Source organism: Indicator indicator, chromosome 4 (genome assembly GCF_027791375.1).
Source record: "Indicator indicator isolate 239-I01 chromosome 4, UM_Iind_1.1, whole genome shotgun sequence".
Classification (NCBI taxonomy): Eukaryota; Metazoa; Chordata; class Aves; order Piciformes; family Indicatoridae; genus Indicator; species Indicator indicator.
Window position 1 is genome coordinate 40,936,129 of NC_072013.1, and position 21,011 is coordinate 40,957,139.

Genomic DNA, 21,011 nt, shown 5'->3' on the forward strand with positions numbered 1-21,011 from the left:
AACAATGTGCCAAAATGCACTGTTTTATCTGAAAACAGAAAATGCTGTCTTTCCTACCACTAGGTCAATCCTGTATTTTTAATATGCACTGCACCACATCCATATAAATAAAATAAAAAAATCCCATTAGAGCAATGCTTTTAAGTTTTCTTATTAGGCAAAAACATCCAGGTGCAAAATAAGGTTTAACAGCAAGTTTTTTCAAAGGCAGTATTTTCAATTTTTATTTTCCCCTGCAGTTCTATCTATTGGCATCCCAAGTCTTAATTGAGAACAGGCAACTAAAACAACCATTAGTCATTCTCCTGGCTTTGCATGTGACTAAAAAAAAAAAAAAAAGTAATAATACTGTGAGATAGCACATGTGCAGGCATCAGTTGCTGTGAAGACAGACCTCGCTTGTATTCCTTCACGTGCAACTTGACCTCACTCAGAACAATTGCTCTTGCAGAATCATACATTCTAATTGCAGTTCAACACAAACCATGTCGTGAAATACTTGATTTCAGATTTCCCAGCTGGTGCTTGCTATCAGTTCAGCTGTTCAGAGGGATTTGGGCTTTTTCTTTTTTTTCCCCCTTTTAATTTTTTTTTTTTTTTTTTTGTGTAAATAAGCAAAGAGCTCACACATAATTACCAGGAAACGTTACATAATCTTAATCCCTCCTCTTGCAACTCAAACAGGACCAAGTATCTTTATACAACAAAATCAAAACATGCATGCAAACAAACAGTTAACACCTTAACAGCTAAGTAATTACGTAGCAGTTGTTCCAAGTACTTTTGGTTCCTGCTCGGAGTACAAAATGAAGCTAAAGATACTGCCACTTGGTCATCAGTTTCATTTTCTACTGTTTCCCTCAGTTCCTGCAAATTGTAGGTGGCATGTTTGTTAATTTATTTCAACAGACAGCAGATAATATCATGGTATAATTGAACATATTGTCTTATTCTAAAACTGGACATTAAGTTAGAAACACAAACATACAACCAACATGCTCTGGCAGGGGGGGTTGGACCCAATGATCTCTTGAGGTCCCTTCCAATCTGATATACTGTGATACAAGAGTTTAAGCACCTCTGTTTTTCCTGCCTTGTTTTCACCTGAGCATCAAATCCTTGAATCTGCAGTTACCTTTAAAGAAGGTTTCTGTTACGATCCAAATTGAACACACCCAAAATAAAGTGGGAGATAATTTGAAACGTATTAGAATTTGAACACTAACCCAACAGATTTTAGATTTTCAATAACCAAATTAGGGCCAAGAAGAAAGTCTTGTGTACACAACTGGACTATCCAGAACATAGAGAAATCCAAAGTATTCCAACTATTCTTTCCTTACTGAAAAATGGAGTGGTGCATATTGGCTTTCTTCCACACATTTCAACAGTCTCCTCCTGATAAAGGCTTAAACAATCCTGCTAAAAGATTATTATGCAATAATAATAAAAAAATAATTAAAAAATAAAGGACAATTTGACTTAATTATTACTATTTTAAGTCAAAATATCAATATTTCCTTAGGATTTGTTTTTAGAACGTTTACCTTTTAACATTATCAATTAGAACTTCAATTATAGAACCCTTCCTACTAATTGCTTAGGTAAATTTTGATAGTTCAGTCAGCTCCACACTTGATGAATTTTGAGTTCCACATTTCAAAACTAAAGTAAAACAAGTATGTTGGAATAAAAGGGGAAAAAAAGGTCGTGCTTCTAACAAGCAATTATTTGTAAATAGGAACAGATTCTGGAAAATGTTTAGCTCAAAGAGGATTTGTAACTGAATCTGTATGCCAGAAAGTCTGGCATACATTAACAAAAAGGCAGCATCTTCCTACATGGAATTACTGAACAGATTTACAAAATGTATCAAAAAGCCAGTCTAGGCAGAAAGATGCAGAATTATTCGTTTAATATCAGAAAATGTAGCCACATGTTCAGGCAAAGCCAAAGAATAAGCCAAGTACAAAAACAGTCTTCACACACTAATAATTTATCATGCTTTTGGCATCGGTAAAGGGTTAAGAATTGCATTAAAATTTGAAAGCAACTTTTAAAACAAAGTAATTTTTCCTGCAAAGTGACTATGAACTGAAAGAAAAGTCTATAAAACTCCTATCCCAAAAAGGGATGCATCAAAAGATGAGGGAGGTGATTCTGCCTCTCTGCTCTGCTCTCATGAGACCCTACCTGAAGTACTGCATCCAGTTCTGGTGCCCCCAGCATAGGAGGGCTATGGAGTTACTGGGGCAGGTCCACAGGAGGGCTGGAGAACCTCCCCTATGGGGACAAGCTGAGAGAGTTGGGGCTGTTCAGACTTGAGAGAAGGCGGCTCTGGGTAGACCTAAGAACAGCCTTCCAGTACCTGAAAGGGGCCTACAAGAAAGCAAGGAAGGGACTTATTCCAAGGGCTTGCAGTGACAGGATGAGAGGGAATGGATTGAAGCTTGAAGATGGTAGACTTAGATTAGATTTTAGGAAGAAATTCTTTACAGAGAGGGTGATAAGAGACTGGAACAGGTTGCCCAGGAAGGTCATGGATGTCCCTTCCCTGGAGGTGTTCAAGAGTAAGTTGAATCAGGCCTTGAGCAACCTGGGCTAGTGGAAGGTGTCCCTGCCCATGGCAGGGGGATTGGAACTACATGATCTTCATGGTCCCTTTCAACCTAAACCATTCTATGTACCTATGTGTATTGGGGCAGGTTCATTCTGATGATCTGTGTTATGTAGCTTTTTTAGATGTACAGCTACTTATAACTGAAAATCTGAGCCTCAAAGCACACGCATTATTCCTGCACTCATCATTTACTTGACTACATTAAAATTGAATGTAGGAAGAAAGATATATCCAAACACTGATTCAAACAGCTCTATCCAGCTGAGAAAAGTTCAATTACAATTGTTTGCAAGGCTAGAAAGTCATGAGAACACATCCCTCCTCAGAGGAAAAGGCAGCAGTAAAAGCTTACTACCACAGACAAGCATCACCAAGAAAAAAAAGTTTCCTTTACTAGAAAAAAGAAAACCTTTGGAATGAAGTCTTTTATTTAAAGATCTGCATTGGAAACCTAGTTAGATTTGTATTTTTAATATACACTACTATTAATTTATTTTTATATGAAAAAACAAAACAAAACAAACCACCAATATGGGATTGGAAGCATATTCCACCTTGCACAAATTCAGTACTTCCTCAGCTTAATGTTTGTATACAGAAACTGCTGGTAATTTTCCTGCCTTTGTAGGAATATTTCCACTCACTTTCCTGGGAGGCAGTGAAAAACAGGGAAGAAATTTGTAGCTCTTACACTTAATAGACAAGAAAAAGAATTTGTACTCCTTTTTTTTGCTATAAGCAACTGAACATCAGCAGTGGGAAGATGGCAAAACTGTATCTCATCTATCCACAAGAAGGGCTGGAAGGAGGAACTAGGGAATTCCAGGCCTGTCAGCCTGACCTCAGTGCCAGGCAAGACTATGGAGCAGGTCATCTTGAGTGAAATCACACAGCACCCACAGGATGGCCAAGGGATCAGGCCCAGCCAGCACGTGCGATTTAGTGTGGGCAGGTCCTGACTGCCCAACCTGATCTCCTTCTGAGCTCAGGTGACCACCTGGTGGATGTGGGGCATGCTGTGGATGTAGTCTACCTGGACTTCAGCAAGGCCTTTGACACCATCCCCCACAGCAAACTCCTGGCCAAGCTGTCAGCCTGTGGCTTGGACAGCAGCACTCTGCGCTGGGTTAGGAACTGGCTGGAGGGCAGAGCCCAGAGAGTGGTGGTGAATGGTGCCACATCCAGCTGGCAGCCTGTCACTAGTGGTGTCCCCCAGGGATCAGTGCTGGGCCCCATCCTGTTCAATATCTTTATTGATGATCTGGATGAGGGGATTGAGTCCATCACCAGTAAATTTGCAGATGACACCAAGCTGGGAGCAGGTGTTGATCTGTTAGAAGGTAGAAGGGCTCTGCAGAGGGACCTTGCCAGGCTGGACAGATGAGCAGAGTCCAAGGGCATGAGATTCAACATGTCCAAGTGCAGGGTTCCACACATTGGCCACAACAACCCCAAGCAGCGCTACAGGCTGGGGTCAGAGTGGCTGGAGAGCAGCCAGGCAGAAAGGGACCTGGGGGTAGTGGTTGACAGCAGCTGAACATGAGCCAGCAGTGTGCCCAATGGCCAAGAAGGCCAATGGCATCCTGGCCTGGATCAGGAATAGTGTGGCCAGTAGGAGCAGGGAAGTCATTCTGCCCTGTGCTCAGCACTGGTTAGACCACACCTTGAGCACTGTGTCCAGTTCTGGGCCTCTCAATTCAAGAAAGATGTTGAGATGCTGGAATGTGTCCAGAGAAGGGCAACAAAGCTGGGGAGGGGTCTGGAGCACAGCCCTGTGAGGGGAGGCTGAGGGAGCTTGGGGTGCTTAGCCTGGAGAAGAGGAGGCTCAGGGGAGACCTCATTGCTGTCTACAACTACCTGAAGGCAACCAGTGACAGAAGAAGAGGACACAGTCTCAAGCTGTGCAGGGGAAGTTTAGGCTGGGTGTTAGGAAGAAATTCTTCACAGAAAGTGTGATTTGCCCTTGGTGGTAGAGTCACCATCCCTGGAAGTACTTAAAACAAGACTGGATGAGGCACTCAGTGCCATGGTTTAGTTAATTAGAAGGTGTTGGGTGATAGGTTGGACTAGATGATCTTGAAGGTCTTTTCCAACCTGCTTAATTCTGTCATTTTACTAATCCATATATATAACAACTCTAAGAAAACATAGAATGGGTTGGGTTGGAAGGCACCTCTAAAGGTCCCTGCAGTGAGCAGAGACAACCTCCACTAGATCAGGTTGGTCAGAGCCTTGCTAAGGCTCCTCTTGAATAGCTCCAGGGTTGGGGCCTCAGCCACCTCCCTGGGCAACCTGCTCCAGTGTTCCACCACCCCCACATTAAAGAACTTGTTCCTAACATCCAATCTAAATCTATTCTCTCATTTCAAACCATTTCCCCTCTCCTATCCCTAACAGGCCTTTGAAAACAGTCTGTCTGAAGCATTCTTGTAGGCTCCCTTCAGGTACCAGAAGGTCATTATTAGGTCTCTCTGGAACCTTCTCTTCTCCAACAACCCCAGCTCTCTTAGAGTGTAGTGGTAGGGGAGAAATTCCCAACTTCAGTGGAATATTTGATCTTAAGAAATACAGAATAGGAAAAAAAAAATCAGGTCTTGATTACTTCCAAAAATCTTTACTCTACCTAAAAATGGTAAGTTTTATTTACCTCAAAGAATTTTAATTTGGACAAAGATAGTTATATTTCACTGGCAGAATTTTCATTCTGAACATCAGATATGGAAGTAAAAATAGATACATGCTAAACTGCTTATGAAACAAGCTACAAATTTTCCAGCACTTAGAACATGCTGTACTACTACTCTGACATTCCAAGTTTAAAGGTTCATAGAGTGAAAAGTTGGAAATTCCAAAAAATAACTTCAAGATTAAAAATTAAATACTTGTTGAGACTGAATCACTGGCTTTTCTCCAAAGAAGCAGCATACATGTAGCAGTTACTGGATTAAATATATCTTTCTAATGATCTTTAGCATTTGTAAGTCAGCCTGTCCAGCAGGATTCCTCAATTACTCCATAGGATATATCCCACACCTTGAAGAAGATGACATGACTAAGGTTTTTTTGGTGGTGGTGGGTTTTTTTCCCAGAATAAACATCTATACACAAATTCAATATCAAAACCATTCTTTACTTTTGAGCAAGAGAAAAGAAATTGAGGAAGTGATAATCCCCTTAGAATCCAGCATTTAAATGCTGTATGAAAACTGCTGCATTCTGAAGAGAGGAACACAATAGAACCTGCTTAGAGTAAAACATTCTCTCTCTCCATACTGATTCATATTTGAAGTCTGCTCAAATGTCTTAATGTATCTATTGTCCTTTGTATACAGACTTACCTACACGGATTCTAGAATATCTGTGGTTCTGAATCCACACTATAGTCCACAGATCTCTTTCTTTATAAAGCTGGGATCACATCACAAAATATGCCACCATTATCCCTTGGCTTGCCAATGAACTGCATTACAATTCACTAGATAAGTACTAATATTACTTTTCCCCTCTAAATTAGCATTGCAACATTACACCTCTTTCCAGATCTCCTGAAGTAGGTCATACTATAAACATGAAATCTGTGTTAGTTGCTGAAATAATTCCAGGTTTAAGCACACTTGACTTGAGTATCAGATAACCATCAACTTCTCTGCACTGCCAAGTAAAGATACTTTACACAGAATCACAGAATGCTAGGGGTTGGAAGCTGCCTAGAGTAAATGACACAGGAACACATCCAAGCAGGTTGTTTGCCTTCAGAGACTGAGACTCCACAACCTCTCTCAGCAGTGCTCTGCCACCCTCAAAGTTAAAACGTTTTTTCTTATGTTTATGTGGAACCTCCTGTGTTCATCACCACTTGTTGTGTCAGTGGACATCACTCAGAAGAGTCTGGCTCTGTCCTTCTGACACTCACCCTTTAGCCTAACCATTAATGAGATCCATCCCTCAGTCTCCTTTTCCTCAGGCTCTCTCAGCCTTTCCTCATAAGGTAGATGTTCCAGTCCTAGTCATCATAGTGGCTCTCAGATGGACTCTCTCCAGTAGTTCCTTGTCCTTCTTAAATGGGGAGCCCAAAACTCAGAAAGTATTCCAGATGAGGCCTCACCAAGACAGAGACCTGCTGGCCACTTTCTTCTTAATGCATCCCAGAATTCCAGTGGCCTTCTAAACCACAAGGGCACATTGATGGCTCACAGCCTTTGGGTCCTTTTTCCCAGAGCTGCTGTCCAACAGGTCAGGCCCCAGACAGAGCTGTTCTTCCCCACATTCAGTGCTCTACACTTCAATTCCATTAGGTTTTTCCCCAGCCTGTCCAGGTCTTACTGAATGGCAGGACAGCCACTTCTCCCAGTTTGTTGTCAGCAAACTTTCTGAGAGTACATTCTGTTCCTTCATCCAGGCCATTGATGATGTTAGACAATACTGGAGCCAGTACTGATCCCTGGGGAACACCTCTAGACACAGACATCCAACTAGACTCCACATGGGCATCCAACTAGACACTGCCCCACTGACCCCAACGCTCTGAGTTTTGTTCTTCAGCCAGTTCTCAGTCAATCTCACTGTCCCACTCATCCTATCCCCAATATAAAAAAACTCATCACAAAAATCAGTGCTAGTAACATATACTAATTTACAGCAAAACCATTCATGCTTTTATTTTTGTCTTCATAGAATCTTTCGCAGACAAAAAACATTCCAATCAAGACAGCTTAATGCTTGCAACTATTGAGAACATTGCAATCACCTATTCTGATCTCTGATAAAATAACATTTCACAGAGAAATCCCTGCATTACCTCAGGAGTCCATTTAACTATGTGTATATTTATTGTGGAAAAGGACATTAAATTCCAATTTCAGGTGAAATATTGCAACCCTTAGTCAGCATTGTGGCTGTCATCATTTCAGAAAAGTTCATGTTGGGAGAAACAAGGTACCCAAATCACACACTGAGCATACTAGTACAAAAGCCAAATATTTATAAAGATAGATAAATAATGACAAGAAAAATAAATAATCAGTGATCTTCAGACAGCCAATACAAAGATGCCAAAATTTACAAGCAGAGACCATGTTGCAAAAGGAAATGTACAAAAATAACATTGCACAAGGTGCAACTTAGCAAGCTCCTGGGCTAGCCAACACTGAAAACACAGTGGAGAAAGAATGAACTCTTTTTTTTTTTTTGTCATTCTGAGCATATGTATGTTTGCTGGAATAAAAACAAAACAAAAAAAAAAATCAAGGTATTTATTTTAAAATGATGGTTGACTGAATTTTGCGTCCTTAAGTCTACAACCTCCAAATCAGAACATTCTAGGCCAAGAAAGTATGAAGAGTGGAACTGGAACCACTTCTGTACATCAAACCCCACATTCTTTCAAAGAGTAAATGCTATCAAATACTTAAGCCATTGAAAAACAGAAACAAGAGAATGATTAGTTCCTAACCAACCAACTGCCATTTAAATAAATGGAGACAAAAAATTAACTACATATAAATATAATATTTATTTCAAACACTGGTCTTGCTGCTACGACAATCCTCTCTGTGTCTCCAAGACCTTTAAAAGGTTTATAAAACATTTGCATGAAGTGAGGAGGTTTTGTTTCTAAAAAGGTACAGGAAACTTAAGGGAGGATAAATATAGCTGCCCATTTCATTAACTTTCTCATCAAGGAAGAACATGCAAGGCTAAAGCTCTGAGGCTAGCAGTTACAGGAGCATTTCTACACTAATACACTTGAAAACACTGGTTATGACAACCTAACTGATTTAAAATCTGGCTACTTGAGGCATCATTTGTTTCCTTCTAAATACTAGTGATTCAGGGAAAGAACTCATGAAATTCAAATTAAAGGAAGAGCCACTAGACACACAAGGTAAAGGAACAGCTACTAGATAACACAAGGTAACTTTACTTTTATAGAAACTCTTTCCTGTCCAGTCCTAAGAGTTTGTCTGCTCATTGCACGAAATTGTCCTAGTTTGTTTTTCTGGTTATTTGGGTTCACTAATCAGAAAAGGAAAAAAAAATATTCATTTAATGTGAATAATGGCACTTACTAGAACAGCTAGTCACAGATATAGATCCATACAGAACTAAACACAAAATTATAAAGTACATATTTCATTATTGTTAAAAGCAGTGCAAACAGTAGATGAGCACTTGGCATTAGCAACCTAAAACGAAATCACAAAAAACTTCTGTGCCTGAAAAAAAATGTATAAAAAAAAAGATAAAAATCTCTGTAAAGTTAATACTTCCTTTTTTTTTTTTTTTTTTTGCTAGAAATTACATGCTGCTTGAGGAAGAGTAATGCCAGCAAAAACTGGTAGGCTTAAGTATGCTGCAGGGCACAGTGAAAGGCTCAGAAGTTAGGAAGCCATCTAAGGAGGAGTTCCTGGGGAATTCAGTTTTTACTTTAGATTGACAGAGTCGCCAAGTGTTCATCTAATACAGTAAGTAGAAGACAAACAGAGAATGAAGTGTGCACACACATGCAAGACAGAAAACCAACCCCATAACATTGGATGTCTGACACATTCTCATTGCAACAAATCATTCTGATAAAGCTTTGAGGCATCCAGTAGCAGCGTTTCATTGCAGATCTTCAACAATTAGCACAGAAAGAGCACCGGAAGAGCCTCTCTTGTTCCACAGAAGTTTTCCTCAAATCCAGGTCAATAAACTGCTAAAAGCTGCTTTCTTCCTCCCTTTTTTTTTTTTTTTTTTTTTTTTAATAATTCCATCTGTGTGTTCCTCAAGAAAACTGTTGGTAGCTGCCAGATTACAATCAAACATAAATATTCGATAATTCCAGCTCAATATTGTTGCCAAAACAGTATCTGCTGCAGCACCTGAATTGCTGCTGCTGTTACTGCATCATGGATTCATAGAATTGTTAGGGTTGGAAGGGACCTCAAGGATCATCTAGTTCCAACCCCCTGCCATGGGCAGGGACACCTCACACTAGATCAGGTTGCTCAGAGCCCCGTCTAGCCTGGCCTTAAAAACCTCCAGGGATGAGGCTTCCACCACCTCCCTGGGCAACCTATTCCAGTGTCTCCTGTCCTATCTACACACTGGTGTTTCCTAACACCAGATTACAAACAGGGATAAAAAACTACAGCTAGATCAAGCTCAAACTTCTGGTATGTCCCAGCTGGTTTTTCCTCCCTCTTTCTTCATAGTGGTGATAGTTCTCTGCCCAACTCTTTGAGAACACACTCTGATACAGTTTTAATTCCATAAGCACACTGACTGCTCAATGAAGCCAACTGAATGGACACATGGCATTTCCTGCTTTTCCACGATGTCATATAAATATTTTAATAACTTATAACAAAGAAAGACTCCACACTTGTGTATTCGGTTAAATACTTGCAATTTTCCCCTGTACAGTTGGAAAATAAGAGTTTAGAACACACAGGAAGATGATAAATTGCTGCTGCCTCTGATTATCTGGTTCTCTACAGAGAATTTTCTCCCCCATGTAGCCAATGAAGCATCTAAAAAGAACTGAAGTCACTACTTGAAAATAAAATTAAATACATGTACATACAAATCTTCCAAGAGCTTTGGAGGTGTGCACTATGGTTCTTGATTCAAGCAAACAGGTGCCACTCTACAAAGTGGGGGAAAATAGTATGAATGTGTGAAGCTCTTTATGTGGGAAATTACAAGAGAGTTAAATGGTACTGAGCAAGGCACAAAAAGTGCTTTTAAAATAGAAACAAGGGAACATGCAGAGAACCTCAGAATCTAATTTAATTAATGATTGAGAATGCAAAGGCTCCAACTGGTGAAACATTAGCAGCAGCCATGAATTTCACTGTAGTTCTGTATAACAAGTAATCTTACCTGAATGATTCTCAAAAAAATGTCAACACATCGATTGTATTTTTCATCTGATCCTGTCAATGCTGAGATGACAGGCCCTGCAGGATGCAGTGAGAGATCAATGATGAAAAACAGGTGTTTAGTCTTTTCACAATCAAAACCTACAAGACCAGGCAAATATGAAATTTTGTCTGAGATTCATGCTTCTTTATATCCAACAAATGCTAATGTTACATTTGTCATTTTCATAGGTAAGTTGACACAGGTTTCTTTTGCTCACTGACATGAGATCTGATCCCCAGATCATTCACACCACCAGTGGAGAACTTGAAACCTTGTCCCTAATATGCTATTGTTTCAAGTGTTATCTGGTCACAAAGCCAGTTATTTACATTAGCTACTTCATACATTAACCCATGTTCTCTGGCCTTTCATAAAACAGACTTAATTTTGTTCATCAGGAATGCAGAACACTCAAACCTCACACAGGATTCATTGCAATCCAGAAGTTGAGAAGAGCTCTGCACAATGGTAGTTCCCGTAACTAGCTTGAAGCAAAGACTGCTAACCTCATATTCAAAAGTTACCAAGGCATGGTAGCGTTGTGCAGTTGGGAGCTGACTTCCATAGATGTGTTTCCAAATACTGTCTTAAACTGACATTTCAATCAGACCAGTTGAGTACTTACAAATGAATTCTAATGCTTGGCTATAATCAAGAACAGCATGTTTAATATTAAGTAAACTCCAATCAGATTCAACCATAATTAATCATCAAAAATGTTAAAGTGAAAACATGTTAATATGAGGGGATGGGAATTTAGGTAGTTGTCATTTTATGATGTATTAAAATACCAAATGTCTATTAAATATAGGGGAAATTTAAAACAAGACTATCCTGACAACTGTTTGTCTACTTTTAAATGAAAATATAAGCAATGGAGTTTTTCTTTATAATGCTTTGAACAGTCACAAGTTGGAATGCAGATATCCCTGAAATCAAAACAGAAACAGGATGGAATAGAACTTTAAAAGCTTTCTAGGCTAAACTCCGGTTTGATATTACCTTTGCATGATGGAAAGACAGAATGGCCCTAAATACCATGGTGAACATAAGGAATTGGATAGTTTCCTAAAGACAGTAGTAGATCTACAGTATTAATAGTTTTGCACATGCATAGCACACATTTATTCCAACTGCCAAATAACAAATTCTAAATTACATGTTTGCATGTCACTAGAAAACCTTAAAAGAACACTGAGCTAGCCAGCACCAAGCATATCCCACTACAGAGCATACTACAATACACCAGAAATTCATACCAGACACAAATAATACAACTCTTTTCATTTACATACAATTGTATTTGTTGTCAGAATAAGCACAAGTAAATATCTGCCAAGTCTGTTGTAACAGTGACATTTCAAAATCAGGTTTATCAGTTTCCCTACTCCACAGATACATCTGATAAACAGGGAAAAAATCTATTACAGATTTAGGCTGAAGTATAAGTAAGAATTTTATGCAAGTGTCCAACAGATCCAATCAGAAAACCAACAGGCCTACCTAGAAACATGACCATCAAGAAGAGTCAGAACAGCAGCCATCCCATTTCTAGTATGTATTGTGTTTTATACCATGACACTGCAGCCTTCTGAGGGTCAGATTAATTAAGATCAACAGCAGCTGCAGTGCAACGTGAGAAGCACACACTGCCACAGCTCTTACCAGCCCAGCCCAATTACCTGCAGCACTCCAACACCAGACTAACTAAACAACTACTCTGCTTCTCACCAAGTCATTACCTCCCCCTGGCTTATCAACCAATGTTAAAAACCAAACTAACCTCTTTCTAAGACAGACTGCAAATCTATCCTCATCTGCTGCAGGATGCAACAATGAATCCAGGGAGATGTTTGCCAGTCAAATCTTTACAGGTGTTGCTTGACTTCATGCTAGACTTATGTCCAAATATGAAAGTGAGATAGCAATCAGGGACAAGCCCTTCTCCCAGATTCCTCTATGTTCCATATCCAAAAGAGAGTCTGGCAAATACACTAAATCCAAGGTTTTCTTCCCTGGCTAAAGAGCTACTGATCACTGACTATTAAAATAAATTCAGTGGTCAACTACTGAGGACAATAACTAAGTTACCACAATTAAAGAATAAACGAAGATCAAGAGAAAAAGGCACTGCTTGTTGCACTTGTTGCACTCATTAAGAACAACAAGAACATGTTTCTTTTACTGCATAAGGGAAATCAGTTAAGAGATAAGGATAGTCCCTATTTATACTCTTTTAAATATTAGCTCCAATATATGTGTCCTAATATCCACTAAAACTCTGATCCATCTGTGAAATACCATCAAAGAGATGGAGATTTTAAACTCTGGGGAAAAGGAAAATGAATATTTTCAGTGCATACCAACTTGGACTTTGGGTTTTAGGGTTTTTTGTTTGTTTGCTTGCTTTTCAGTTGGTTGGTTTGGGGCTTTAGTTTGGTTTTCCAGAATGTATAAGTTCAGAGTCTCTTCATGAATAGGTACTTTACAGAAATTCCAACTTTATCAAAAAACAACACTGTTCCTAGAAGCACTTTCATCTACATAAGCTTTCTAATCTACTGAGAATCACTTGGTTTTCAATTATATTGAAAACTAGTCAAAAGCAATCACAAGAAAAAAAAATATTTAATAATGAAAATTATTCAATATGGCATTTCCCTGTGATTATATAGCCACCCTCACTTTGTTCTTTATTTTACCAGCCATGTGCAAATAGAATTAGTCTGTATCACTTATTAAAGTTTGACTAACCATTCCAAACATAACACAAGTTGTTTTAAACCATTCTTATAGAAGACAAAGAAACAGCATCTCCTTGCAAATCAACGCCATTTATTATGTCAAAGTTTATTCACTAATTAGCAAGAATAAATCTCTACACACAACTCAGTGCAAGATCTCTAATTGAACTTCTACTCCAAAATTCTCTAAGCCTACCAAATGAGAAGCTGCTAAGTGATAGAACATTGGGTGAGTTAGATATGTAACAATCTCAGGATCATACCAAGTTACATATTCAGTTTCAGCTTCCTTTTAAATGTAAAATACTAAGGATCTGCTGGCTAACAAGCTAACTTTTTTTTATTCTGTTCCAGTAACCAGGCAACAGACAACTGTCCAACTGAGAATTATCTCTCTGAACAGCTGGCAATCAACACTTGGGGGTTTTTGGTGGTTGGCCTTTTTATTTAACAAAAAAAAATGAGAGAACCACACACAATCCAACAACCTAGCAAAAGATCAGTTATTCCAGAAATTAATTCACAAACCTACACAGCTCTATACTCCACCTCTGAAAACCCTACACACTATTTAGTCATTTCCTCAGTGCTATTATCCCCAAAGCTAGTCATATAAGTAAATCTTTATAACAGAATCAGAAAATCTTAGATATACACTTATGAAGTGTCTAATTAGCTAATGTTAAAACTTCAGGAAAAAATATCAGAAGCATCAAGAATAAAAGTGAGGTGCATTTGCTGATATAACAAACCACCTTCAAGGAACCATGACAACAGACAGCAAATAACCAATGCCATTCTTGCTTCTAATTCCCATTACTCTTTTTTCCCACTTCCGTAGCTGAAAAAGTAGTATTTTGATTCAACATTATTTCACATGTTGATTTTTGAAACCAATTCTTTTCCCTAATAGACTTTATTTTTTAGGAGTTATAAATCAGCATGACAATTCCTTTATTATATAAAAGAAATAGTAATGGTGAAGCAAGCTTGATATATTATACTCCCCCCCCCCCCTTCCTAACAGCTTCATGGGAGTAATGAAGCTAGAAAGTGAACTTAACAAATTTCTGTAAAGTTGTGTTACTTAGGCATTCGAAGTGTTTTTGAAAGACTTTCAAGAGTCAAAATAAGGCTTTTTGAAAAAGCACTTACACAAAGCTTAGCTAGATTATCTCCCATAATACATGAATGTTTCAAAACCAAAATATAATCTAATATTCAAATACAAAAAAAAAAAATCTCAAAAGTCATTTGGTAAAAACACAGCAGCCACACAACACTTCATGTACTCTCTACATGAACCACCTTTTCTATTGTCCCAACATTTAGATCACTACTGATTAGAAATCTGCCATTGAAACTACATGGCTAATCTACTGTTCAAAAGCAGTAAAACCTAATTCCCATTTACTTCTGGTTTTTATTCACCTCTGCTCTTAGTACGATCGAGTTGCGGTACACATATGACTTCATATTCAAATAAACTAAAAATCACTGACCGAGCTCAAATTCACTCAAGCACCAAGTTCAGACCAGGCAAGATCCTGTTGCAAGACAAACAATATGATGCGATGTAACATAATTTTGTGTGTGTGTGTGTGTGCATGTCTGTGTGAGACTGGGGTGAGAGTGCAGAGAGAGAGAGAGAGCAAATCTGCATGAGAGAGGAAGCAAGCAAGAGTGCGCGCCAGCATTCGCAATGGAAAAAAATACGAGTCCAAAGCAGTTGTCAGTCCAGCGTTCACTATAATTCAGAATGGAGAAACAGGTAAGACAATGAGAGAGCAACACAACAGAAATAAGTCTTTTTTGATATTATTCAAAATTAACCCACACATGGAAATCATTTGACAGAACAGCTACTTTCTTCATGAAGTTCACTTTGTTCAGGTAGCATGGCTACAGCTATATTTAAATTTTGGAGCAGAACCTCCCAGTCCATACGCAAGCTGTACTTCTGCAGAAAGGATGAGCACCATTTAGTTTAAAAGTAGGGCATATTTTGCCATTTTAATTTCATTTCCACTAACCTAGAGGGACAAGCCTGAACAAAAAAGAATCAGAAACAATCTAAACACAATAGCCAAAGCCAATTTGCAGAAGTCCAGACAATGAGAAAAAAGTCAGCTGGTAACCTGAAAAGAGAACAGTAAATCGTGTACTCAAAAAATAAGACTCTGGTGAATGGTAATGTATTTATACGTTGCTTCCTATTTTGTAAACTAAAACATTCAATGCAAAGCTTTTTTTTTTTGCCCTTCAATTTCTTGCAATTAGAGCTGCCATATAATTCTTCAGTAATTATGTCACCTTTTGACGCACAAAAATTATTCCAACAGAAATCAGTCTGCATACTGAAGTCCTATATCACAGAGGGGAAAAAAAGAACACTATTAGATCACAGGAACTACTCATGACTTCTGTATTACAATGAACTTCTTCCTTTCCAAAACAGCAACTTAACCAGACTGCACCAAGAACTTTTCAGAAATACAGAAAAGTTTCACAGAAGCGTCAGTGGGAGAACATTCCCCAGTGAAATGTAAAATTAAAACACGTTCATAATCACAGGCATGAGAGGTACAGACTAAGTAACTTCTTATTAGGAAAACATTAATTGTTTAAGAAGCTTCTGTAAGAACAATAAACCATATATTTATATGAGCTGTTTCACAAGGTTTATATTCCCTAGTGCTACACGAACACGAGAGGCTGGAAGAAACCCAGAGCCATCGGCTCAGGGAATGCCAGGACCTCCAAACATTCCATGGGCTGGTGGTCAAATGCAAACAGAAAGACTAATGAGACCTAGCCACGATGGAATGCATTTCTCATCCCTGCTCCATGCTTTAGCAGGTATCATTCACCAGCTTCCTTGAAACATTTTCTATATGACACAAAGTGGCTGCAAATTCAAAGCAGACTATATGAAGTCAAACTGGAACTTCATTTGCACCTGTTACAGTAGAGCTGCTTGAGCCTCCCTGCCCTAGATATTTATGTTATTAATACTATTGATTTTAACAGAGAAAGAGTTTATGTCACAAACATTTTTATTTCTGTCATTCTAGCTTGCTAATTTTCATTTTTCAAAAGTTCTTCTGTTACTGCTGCTGTATCTTGACAATTTGCTACACAACAAAAAAATACGTAATTCTGATTTAATCAGAACACAGAATAACCATACTAGAGCACTGAACAAAAGATCTAATCGTTGGAGCGTCCTTTCCAAGTGACTGTAAATAAACTGTAGTAAAATGAAAAGACTTGTAATTTGGTATTTGGAATATTCTTCATAAACACCAATTTTCTGTAACATCCTTGCATATCTGACACCACCTCATGTATAATGCAGAAAATCTATTTCATTTTCATCTATTGACAGTGAATTTAATTTACTATTGCAGCTCTTCACCCAGATTATGTTATTAATTCTGCAATCAGGCTCTTTTGAGTGTTTTTATTTCTTCCAAGAGTTTTCACAATTCTACATTGATTTTTTTTTTTTTCATCCTGACATACCTTTCAAAATAAAGAATCATTTTTTCCTAACTTTCTAAAGAAACATAAAACAGGAAAAAAAAAACACCTCAAAGACAACACGTAGCAGTTCATAAGCTGTATCTCTCAACATGCATCACTTTAACCTCTGACATATAAGTATTATGAACTATATCCATTAAAAAGATGTACAACAGGTGCACATTACAATTTCCACATCAACAATCACCATTGTAAATAGACCACAATCTCTCCATTAATAAAAAAACTATCCACTTCGGCCTGACACAAAACTTAAGAGGACAGGAAATCTAAATGCTCCAGTGTTAGTGTTCTGTTTAGATCCATATGAACTGCCTTCACTATTTGTAGCATCCAGTCATCTTGTTAAGCTAGATCAAATGCAAAGAAGATCTTACTTTTCCAAGAGAAAAAAAAATAAATTTAAAAAAAATCAATAACAGCTAGTCAACTCAATTCTAAACCATCAGTTACTCTTCAAAATCAACACACCAAAAAAACCAGTACCAGCTATCTTATTATTTCACATCATTTTTTTAAAAAGTCCTCTAGAACAAAGTTCAATTACAGAATGCTAATTTGTTCATCTTTAGGGAAAAAAGAAAACCAACACTATTATACCATGGCAGGAGCTAAAACCTTGTATAACATTATGTAAGACTCCCCTGTCAGAAATCTTATAAAGGAGAAATGCTAAATCGAGTATTTATTACTGTTAGACATAATATTAAAAACTTCTTGCTCATGAATTAGTACAGTTGAGTTAAAATACTCCTTTCTTTATTCATCCAAAGTATTTCTCTTTACAGAGTTTTCTTCCACCACCATGATAAACATAATATAAAGAATACCTAAAGAGCGGCACTTGTCCTCTTTACTTCACTCCAGAGCCAGTGAACAAAGCAGTGAAGCAGAAAGAAGGTACATAATGGATTTAAAAGTAAATGGCCCATTCTTTAAGAGGCCGCTTCTCATTTTTACTCATTCTAGCTTAATTGTCATTACAATGTCTGGAAACTTCAAACGAACAATTATCTTTACACCAGCTGTCAAGTTAGATCCTTAAAGCTGTATTTTTATTTCATTTAAAACTTAAAAAAAAAAAAAATAAATAAAAACAACCAGAAGAAAAACAAAAACACAAAGCAAACCAAAACGTTCATGAAAATATGCTTTTGCAGAAACATTGCAAATCTCTTTAAACGTATTTCAAGCAGTTAGTGCTCAGCCCATTCCATACACCAGGACAGACAGAACATTTATATTCATTGTTGCACTGTGTAACACTTTCCTGAGAAACACTGCTTCCAGCTGCACTGGGAGCTTAGTTGTCCACATATGAAACACACTGACACGTACACACGCCCCTTGGGATTTAAAAATAAAGAATTGGCTAATTTGTGCACCTACCTGGGTAAAAATCTTTGGATTTAGACAGCTTGATGGTGGCCCCAGTCTCTTTCTGCAACTGAACAATTGTCTGTCCTCCCTTCCCAATTATAGATCCAGCAGCATAACTAGGTATGAGGACCTTTAGAAAATATTGGCCATCCTCTGAAAAATTGAGATACATAATGTTAATATGTCTTACAAGCTTGGGTTTTTCCTCCCCAGACCCACAAATAAACAAAACGTTACATCTTTAAACTCATCCAGTAATTCATGCATTTACATCTAACCAGTTGCGTCATTCTACAAGACATGTTTAGACTATCTATGCCTTTGACATTTAAAAATATGTTTATTCTGAGCAAACTGAAAGACTCCACATAGGTTCCTTAATCCCATAAAAGAATAAGAATAAAATCCAAATATCTCAAAGGTGGATTTTCCCTCCCCCCAATAGTAACCACAGCAGGAGAAATTATTGGATCCCTTTAAAAAAATCCAAATATCTCAAAGGTGGATTCCCCCCCAATAGTAACCACAGAAGCAGAAATTATTGGATCCCTTTAAAAAAACAAAAACAAAACATAAAGCCTTGCACAAAAACGTGTCTAGTGACAGCTACAACCTTGCTTGAGAAATACTACAAAAGAAATGCCAAAAACTAAAAAAGAACGAAATTTAGATTCTGATGGGCTATTTGTCATTAGTAAATACATGAGAACAGCAATTAACTATTGCCTGCATTCTTCTTAAGTGAGCAAAACGACTACCAAATAACCCACCCAAAATGTGGGGTTTTAGTCCAAGCATTTCAGCCACTGCCAAGAAAACAACTCAACATGGTGTGGATGGAATCACTTCCCCAAGTAATCCTGATGTATTCCTTTAGCACTTCTTAAGCGACAATGATCTCTTTTAAGCTCATTAATTAAAGGACATTAAGAAGAATTTTTCTCAATTGATCAAAAGCCTAAGTCACTTATTTTAAATACACTTAAAAGGTGACCAGACAGACAATGCCAGTCGTCTACCCACCACTGGCGTTAAAGCACACAATCGGAATAGGAAAAAAGATTTATAGAATGAATGGAGGGGGGAAAGAAAAAAGGATTCCCAGACTGATTCGGCAACTGCACAACTGTCTGTGCCCTCACCCCACCGCTAAATCCAGATACACTGAAGTCTGAGGACCTTCTGTAACCGGCTCTGGAAAAGTGCAAGGGAATAAGGGTACACTGGTTCCCCACAGTTCGGCTCTCCCCGCCAATTAAAGCAAAGTCCTACTGGCATGGATAGCAAGATTTTTATCATAAAACATGATTCACAAAGTTGTGTTGTTTTGCTGGGTTGGGTTTTGATTGTTTGTTTTGTTGAGTTGTTTTTTTTTTTCCCCCGAAGCTGAAGGAACGATCCCAGTTCACCTTACTTCTCTTACAAGCGCCTCAAGAAGTGGCTGTGTGACAGCCGTGCCCGCCCGTATTAACATAGCTGGCTGAACCATGCACTATGTACAGGCAGACCGCTGCTCTTAATATTGGGCAAATAAATTCACCTCTGCCTCGGTGCATTGTTATGACGACTCCAGTGTGAACGGCCAGAGGAGATGCTGGTCCCGTTATAACTCATCTCCTCCAGGAAGAGCAGGATGTTAACTCGCGAGTCCCCGCAGCCGAGAGGCGACTCCCCCCCGCTACCAGCCTGCCCTCGCCCCCCGCACGGCAAACACACGCCGTGTATGTGCTGACAATAGAAGTGAGGCCAAGGAGGAGGAAAACGCACGGCAAGGCTGAAATTCAAATTGCGATCCAAAGGATGGAGAAGGAGGAAAGTGCGTTTGCCGTCTCCTTCTAGCTGCCATTTATTTTCGCCCATCGTTAAAGGGGAAAGGGAAATAGCTTGGACTGTAGAAGCCCCTTGTGCTCCCTCCTAGTCTCCATAGGGTCACGGCTGTGCAGCCCCAGCATGGATATTAAATAAAAAGACTGGTAGATGCTGAAAACCGACGCCATTTTGATGAATGATAACATTAGAGAAATGGGAATGTTTGGGGGGGAAGGGGGGGAGGCAGGCAGGTAGGAAGCGGAGAGGTGGGTGGGTTGGGCGGGGGGTGGGGGGGGAGGCGACAGAGGATATACCCACCGCCCGTGTTGGTCCTCTTGGTGCTGCCGGCTTCAGGGGGGGCTTCGAGCGGTCTTTTCCGGGAGTCCGGCGGGTCCAGGTCTATGGGAACCCCGGTATGGGTCCCGTTCTGCTGGATGGGAGCTGCCGCCATCATGTTTGCTGCTGCTCGGAGGAGAATTGTCTCTTCCCTTCTGTGATGGGGGGGGCAGGGAGGGAAGGGGGGAGGAGGAGGAGGAGGAGGAAGGGGGAGGAGGAGGAGGAGGAGGAGGAGGGGAGGGGGCTCGTCCCGTTCTCTTGTCCTTTTCGAAAATGTAGAGCTAAGCTCGGGATTGTCGAGGATGCTGCGCGCCTTGTTTATCTGGCACCCGGGGGGGAGGGAAGGGAAGGGAAAGGAAAGGAGGGAGGGAAGCGGGCAGGACTGGGCTGGAGGAGCAGCTGCAGTGCAGTGTCAGGAGGAGATGAGAAGGGAGACAGGGGAACGAGGGGGGCGAGAGAGGGAAGAGAAAGGGGGAGAGGGGAGGAGGAGGGGAAAGAATGAAAAGAGTGAGACAGAAGGAGGAGAGGACAGAGTGAGTGGGAGAGGAGAGGAGGGGAGAGAGTGAGTGGGAGAGGAGAGGAGGGGATAGAGAACAAGTGAGACCGAGGCGGCGGGGAGGGAGGGAGGAGGAGAAGGAGGGAGGGAGCGAGCGAGCGAGTGGTGTAAA

General features: G+C 39.4%; 1 protein-coding gene across 2 annotated transcripts in view; it reads right to left on the minus strand.

The window, feature by feature from the left end:
- NOVA1 (NOVA alternative splicing regulator 1) overlaps window positions 1–20,461 on the minus strand; it is a 173,392-nt gene extending 152,931 nt beyond the window's left edge. For both annotated transcript variants that reach the window (XM_054400193.1, XM_054400192.1), the window contains exons 1-2: window positions 20,326–20,461; window positions 18,208–18,351 (exon numbers count right to left, since the gene is read on the minus strand). In XM_054400193.1, coding sequence (XP_054256168.1) covers window positions 18,208–18,351; window positions 20,326–20,461 — 280 coding nt within the window. The remainder of the gene's footprint in view (window positions 1–18,207; window positions 18,352–20,325) is intronic.
- Between the last annotated feature and the right edge of the window lie 550 nt (window positions 20,462–21,011).